At 32.0% G+C, this 7124-nt stretch overlaps 1 protein-coding gene across 2 annotated transcripts; it reads left to right on the top strand.

Annotated features, from left to right (window-relative positions):
* The first annotated feature begins 496 nt into the window (after nt 1-496).
* Nucleotides 497-3804, top strand: LOC139904162 (two-component response regulator ORR24-like). Of its 2 annotated transcripts, none has more exons than XM_071886098.1 (6): nt 497-832; nt 1239-1391; nt 1593-1967; nt 2045-2121; nt 2424-3410; nt 3522-3804. In XM_071886098.1, the coding sequence occupies exons 1-6, from the start codon at nt 688-690 to the stop codon at nt 3588-3590; spliced, it is 1806 nt and encodes a 601-aa protein (XP_071742199.1). In that variant the 5' UTR covers nt 497-687; the 3' UTR covers nt 3591-3804. The 2 variants fall into 2 exon arrangements, with proteins under 2 accessions (XP_071742199.1, XP_071742198.1); XM_071886097.1 differs by having other exon boundaries at nt 3516-3804.
* Nucleotides 3805-7124: the final 3320 nt, after the last annotated feature.

Genomic DNA, 7124 nt, shown 5'->3' with positions numbered 1-7124 from the left:
ACTATATACCATTAAATGTGCATTAAAATATTGTGCACTACAATGTTTATTGCACAAATTTGATGGTGTATGGGTAAAATCTAATAGTATACATATCACTAGCCTTTTCACAACCTTTGTTGTAAAACCAAAAAGTTACAATCATACATTCATATTAACGCATGAGAGACAAGTAGAGAAAAAGGTGCCAAAGAAAGGCTCCATTATTACTCAAGGTCACAATTCACAAAGATAATACACATACAGTGTACAAGATTTGAATGGTACACATTGATATTTCCCAATGGAATATAGAATATATAATATTTAATTAAAAAGGGACTACTGATTTCTGCAAAAAGCAGTAAAAAATAAAATAAGCCAAAGTCATGTACTCCGTATATTGTTGCGTTGAAAACCAGTAAATCTGTTTTGGCTATCATTGTCAAAATATGTGTATTAAGCTATCATAGTCCAAGTCACTACCCTGTTTTCTCTCTCATCAAGATCCTGTTTCTCTCTCTAATATCTTTGAAATTAAATCTTTTTTCTTTCTGGGTTTGTTTTGTTTGTCAACAAGGTAGTCAAACAAATGATAAAAATCCAAACTTTGTGAATCTTGTGGTGCTTCTTGAATCTTTAACTTTGTTCTGCTCCTGCTTTGCTATTTTGTGGGTTTATTTATTGATTTTAATTCAAGAATATAAGATGACTGTGGAGGAAATTAGAGGGGCTGTTGGGGTTAGTAATGAAATTGACAGATTTCCAATTGGTATGAGAGTTCTTGCTGTTGATGATGATCCAACTTGTTTAAAGCTTTTAGATGTGCTTTTAAGGAAATGCCAATATCAAGGTTAGTTTTTTCTTTTTTAAGTTTAATCTTTACCAGTTTGGATTTTAGTATCTATTTGGGTGTTTTTTTTTTGTTTATCTTGAACAGTTATCTGTTTTGTTTTTTGAATCAAGTTTAAAGTTTTGATTTTTTAAGATTGTTTTCATTTGTTGGTAAACAGTATTAACAAGATTCTGTTCAATTGTAGTTAAACTGTTGACTCAAATCATTTTCAACTTTTTAGCAATTTTCTTACAAGGGTTTCAATCATTTTTACCTTTATAAAAATTAATTTACTGATGGAAGTCTTTGATCTATTATAGGGATTGATGTTGATTACTAAATCCTTAATTCATTATTCACTTCAAGTTTATTATTTGGTTAAATTTGTGCTCTTAATTCATCAAATTTTTATTAATTTTGGCAGTTACAACCACAAATCAAGCAATAACAGCATTGAAGATGTTAAGGGAAAATCGAAATCGTTTTGACCTTGTGATCAGTGATGTGCATATGCCAGACATGGACGGATTCAAGCTTCTTGAACTTGTTGGTCTTGAAATGGACTTACCTGTTATCAGTAAGTCATAAAGAACTTTTCCTTATCACAAATTTGCTAATTTGTATGTTTAGCTTGATTAATCTCATATTATGATGTGGGTTCCCACATTAATTCGTCAAAGGTTTAAACTTTTTATTGGTTTAATCCGAAAAAAGTCAAACTTTGTAGCAAGATAGGGTGTTCTTTAATGGTTTCTAATGTTTCTTGAAACTGTTGCAGTGTTATCGGGAAATAGTGACCCGAAACTTGTAATGAAAGGGGTCACTCATGGTGCTTGTGACTACCTTGTGAAACCCGTTCGCCTTGAGGAATTACGCAATGTATGGCAACATGTGATTAGGAGAAAAGTTGAGACAAAGTCTCAGTCAAAGTCAAACAATAACCAAGATAAGTCGAATCACGAATGTGGACAAGAAGCTGGTAGTGGAGATTCAAATGGGAAACTTAATAGGAAAAGAAAAGATGAAGATGAAGATATTGAAGATAATGAGAATGAAGATGATGACTCATCAACGCAAAAGAAGCCACGTGTTGTTTGGTCCATTGATCTTCATAGAAAATTCGTAGCCGCTGTTAATCAACTTGGGATCGAGAGTGAGTCATTATATCCTCGTTTTCACATACAATCTTGTTTTCTAAACATATCTGACTTTTTTTTTCGTCGAATGCAGAAGCTGTTCCTAAAAGGATTCTTGATTTGATGAATGTTGAAGGTCTTACTAGAGAAAATGTTGCAAGCCATCTCCAGGTACAATTAGATTATATAAGCTAAATATTAGCTGCAACAAAATTGATTATCAAGTCGTAACCTTTCATTTAACCTAATTTGGAAGGGTGGTATATACGTGTTGTACTGTACTACCTTTTAAAGCACAGTTATGGTGGATATATCAAAAAAGATGGTTGATATATCAATGCCCAATTTGAAAACCTTCAGCTCTTGTTCAACAAGACATCTCATGTTTTCATGAAAATGTGCAATGCAAATTTGGCTACTGACGATACAAACAATGCTTATCAATTTTTTTATTATTTAATTTTATTTTACAGAAATATCGTCTTTACTTAAGAAGGATCAGTCAACAATCGAACATGGTTGTGGCATTTGGTGGTAGCAACGACGCGTCTTCTTATATGAGAATGAATTCACTTGATGGGCTTGGAGACTTTCATTCGTTATCAGCTTCCGGAAGATTGTCGAATTCTCAGTTATCATCATCGTATGGTATGCTTGGTAGACTCAATAGTGCAACCGGGATGACCCTTAACAGCCTCACGTCACCTTCATTGATCCAACCAAGTCATGCTCCAAACTTGACCAATTCGATCAGCAACTTACAATCGGTTGTATTACCAACACCATCAAATCACCAAACCCCAAATGTTCTGCAGGGTATACCGACATCTTTTGATCTCGGTCATCTTCAACAGAGTAATAAATTGAATACCCAACTCTCGGGATTCAATACCGCTGATGATTCTCGAATCTTTAATGGTTGTAGCAACTTTTCAACGTTAGGGAATCAATCTTCTTCGAACCTTGTTTCAAGTAGTTCCACCTTTCATGATGTTACGCCGCCAATGGGGAGAAATTTTCACGACTCGAATAGTAACCTAAAATTTGGCTATAATCCTAGCAGTAACCCAATTAACGGATTTGGTTCTAATATTGCTGGCACAGCCTCTGTACCTATTGAAGGTCAAAGTCAAAGTCAGAGGCATGGACAGTATGGTAAACAAAGTTATGGTCAGTATTCAAGTAATGCTTTTAGTACGCTAGCCGGTGCAGGACCAACTCACACGGGTGGTAGTTTGAGTGGACCCGTGAGTCAAGCGAATGACCAAAATTGTGGGGTCTACAGTAGGTCAAATATACTCCCTATGCAGCGGAACAGAGAGGCCCGTAGGTCAAGTACCGAACTGAAAATGCAATCTGGTGAAAACTATTTATTGGAGCAGAATAAATTACCTAATGATTTTGTTGCAAACAACGGTTATGATTCCTTGGATGATCTTATGAATGGAGTGATGAAACGGGTACGATGTTTTTCTTACAAGTTGCATTTTTATTTTTATGGTTATTAGTTTTTGTATTTGCGTAGGAGTTTATAAAGTAAGAATTCAATGTTATTATTGTTGCAGGAGCAGGATCCAACGGTCATGATGGATGGAGAATTTGGATTTGATCCGTATTCTTTCGGATCTTGTATACGATGATGATACATTAATTAGCTCTTAACTCCTAGAGACGATAAAATGAGGCTGCGACGACAAGATAGGTTTAATGAAATGAGAAGTTTGTGTTAATTTAATCTGTAATATATCTTCATGGACTATTTATGTGTAGCGTCTTTCATTTCTGGAATCCATTTTCGGGTCCCTAATTCCCTTGCTCCTAATGGTCTTAATGCAAAACTGAAGTAGTGTTTCTAGTGATCTTGTTTAAATATTCCGGTTTTGTTTTTGACCCGTTCGTATTGTCACCTAGATCATTTGAATCTCATTATAAACGTAAAAAGTAGGTCCTGTTGTTCCTACCCCAAAGGCCAAAGCTCGTAAATAGCTTTTGCATATCATCAGTTTCCAACATTTCTGAACTCGTACGGACATCCTCGGAGAATGAGTATCCGAACCTGTGTCATTGTAGGTCTGACCAATCTCCTGACCCATCGTATGATGTTTCAGTGGACCGATAGTGTTGTCTGATAACACTGGCTGGTGATGACTGCTTGTTGAAATAACCACTATTGGATCCGAATTGATAAACGGATATTCAATCATGTTATGAGCAGGTGGTGTTGCGATTAATACTTTCCCATCATATTCGATGACTCTGATTCCAATTCTCGTACGCTCTTTTCACAAGTGAATTCACAGACATCTGTTTATTAAGAAAAATAAGAGCAAATAAATAAAATTCTGTTTATATTGATAACAGAAATCTCCTAATTGTATGCATTGTGTTTGTGTTATTCCAGGCAGCTTCAACAAACGTCTTATTTCTCCGCTCAACTACTCCATTTTTCATCGTTTTGTATTCTTGTTGAGGGCGTTTTCTTTTGGAAAACAACCTCAGTTCTATTTGAGTATTCGTATTTTCGCAAAAAAAAAAAAAAATCCATTTTTATTGAGGTGTTTTATGAGTGTGTTCTATACCTACAGACTTTAGGTATGACATGTGTCAAGTATGAAGTATACGAACAGCGGTTTAAAATGTATTGTGTGAATACCCATGTATATATACAGGGTCGCGTGCAAGGCGTGTGGCTGTACAGGGCCCAATATCTATAAGGGCCCAAAATTTTTATCTTAATATTACATACCTAATCCCATTTTATATACATAGATCAATTTGTTAATTAATAATGTAGTGACCCGGAAATTTCCGATCAAATTTAAACTTTAATCTTTATATGTATCCGACACGATAAGCAAAAATCTGTAATGTTGAGTCTCGAAAAATTTGAAACTATATTCATGTAATCAATCACCCTTTGACCATGCCTGACGATTCACGAACGATTATATGTAAATAGATATGTATGAATATATACATATGTGTAATTGAATTGGGAAATATTATCAAAACATTTAACGGTTTAGTTAATATGAATATAAGTTATGAGATCTATTTACGACTAGAAGACATTAATGGAATAATGAATGGATATTACTTTACATGAGGGTATTATTTTGATATAAGTTTAATATAATTTTGACAAGATTGAAAGATAATATCATAAGATTGAATTATTAGATACATTAAATTTTGAGTTTGAGTCTCTATTATGAGATCCACTTTGAATTAGGAAACCCTTACTTTTTAACGGTATTCGGAAATTTAGAAAAGTGAATTACATATAAGAACAAAAGTGTTATCATTGAGGATTAGACACAGGTTAATGAATAATTGAATTGCATAATACTTGATTGATCTATTTTCAAATGTGCGAAAACGATTTTCAATATAACATAACTTGGTTATCAAAATGTCTTTATAACGTAAGTTGGATCATTGGTTGTTAGTAATAAATAACGTGCAATGTGTAATTAAAACGTGTTTAAGTATATTAAATATTTATGATTTCAAATTAGTTATGTAAATGATTGTAACATTTGTTAGTCGATTCAATTGATATTAAGTTATATTAGTTAGAAAGTTTAAGGAAATTAAAATGAACGTTTGTACATAAAAGGATTTTATCAAATTAAGTTTAAAGCATAAAACGTTACATGATATAATATTTCGATTATGTAAACGATCTTAAATTATACTTTGAAATATAATTAGTTTTGAATAGATAAATATTATTTTATGAGATAAATATTTCAAACATATATATTGTGTATACATTTATAATTCAAAATATATATTTTAACTTAGTTATTAAACGTTTTGATTTAAAATATATTTGGACAAACAACGGGACTTTGATTTTATGAAATAAATGACCAAAACAATTAAAATGATCATGTTACAGTTAGAGTAAAACAGTTGCTATTGATTTGAGTCTTGTCATTCGTAAGGGTACGTTACATAAAATATAAAGTGCTAGTTTTCTTAGCGTACGAAACTTCGTTTGAAAAACCGAAAGTGGTACATGAGTCGAGTGACAACGTACGGGTCATTTTTGTAAAAATTATATTTGTATCACGAATGTAAATATAATATAATATATAATTAATTATATAAATTAAATATAATATATATATAATAATAATAAAGAAAACGTCGGCAGGAATTTTGTGTCAAATGTGAGATATATATGGAGCTCATGCAACTTGCATGAGAATCTCTCACAAACTCATGCAAGTTGCATGAGGGGGTTAGGTGGTGTTCAATTCCTTTAAAGTTCGAACGGTTTGATGATTCTGATTCATTTTTCACCTATCTCTCTTACTCCGTATTACTTACCTTATTTATTTATTTTAATTATTAATATTATTATTTAAGATTAGTATTAATCTTATGATCTTAATATTAGTAGTATTAGTATAAATAAGTGGTGTTGTTAGTAGTATTATACATAAAATATTACGACGAGGTCATGAGCGATTTATTTTCAAAATGGGTTTTTACGAGCGGGATAGAGCTAAGGAAATTATGGGGTATAGCTATGGAAGTTATGAGTATGGATCAAGGGTATAGCTCATGAGGTCAACCTAGTGTTTATTGTCTCCGTTGCATCTATGTACCTTTCCTGCAATATTGAATCTCAATATTGATACGTGAGCACTCATAACTTATCTTTTATTTACTAATTGTGTATCCCTGACTAGTGCTCGAGAAAATAGGATTATGCATGCTTGTATATTTGATATTGCCCGTAGATAGGTTATGTTAAATCTTAAAGGTTGTTATACTAGGGATGAAATAAGATATAAGATATGCATGTCCTTAGAAAGCTATCGAAAAATTATGAACTTTTCCTTTAGATGCCGAATGATTTTGACGGATAGATTAGAAGTTATCGTCAAATGAATTTTATTATTTTACACATATATAATGGTATAAATTAATATATAAATTTTAATATAAAACTTATGTATCAACAAATAAATTATATTATTTACTCTATTAAATCTTTTAAAAATATTTTAAAAATACAAAACGACGATATTTAAAATTATATAATAATTATTTTTAAATTTTGGAAATCATTTTGAGTCAAACTAATTTTTGTCGACCTTTGCATATTAGTCTCGAGCATTAGGATTGTGGTACACTATGACTTAACTTAATTTATTAGA

This window comes from Rutidosis leptorrhynchoides, chromosome 4 (assembly GCF_046630445.1).
Source record: "Rutidosis leptorrhynchoides isolate AG116_Rl617_1_P2 chromosome 4, CSIRO_AGI_Rlap_v1, whole genome shotgun sequence".
NCBI classification, from domain to species: Eukaryota; Viridiplantae; Streptophyta; class Magnoliopsida; order Asterales; family Asteraceae; genus Rutidosis; species Rutidosis leptorrhynchoides.
Note: the sequence above shows the minus strand (reverse complement) of the source record. Positions and strands in the feature narration are given on the sequence as shown.

What these genes read in the sequence shown, in the direction of transcription:
- LOC139904162 (XM_071886097.1), top strand. Translation starts at nt 688, where the DNA reads ATGACTGTGGAGGAAATTAGAGGGGCTGTTGGGGTTAGTAATGAAATT. An exon ending in ATGTTGCAAGCCATCTCCAG is followed by an intron (nt 2,122 to 2,423) that starts GTACAATTAGAT and finishes TTTATTTTACAG; the next exon opens with AAATATCGTCTTTACTTAAG. An exon ending in TGAATGGAGTGATGAAACGG is followed by an intron (nt 3,411 to 3,515) that starts GTACGATGTTTT and finishes TTATTGTTGCAG; the next exon opens with GAGCAGGATCCAACGGTCAT.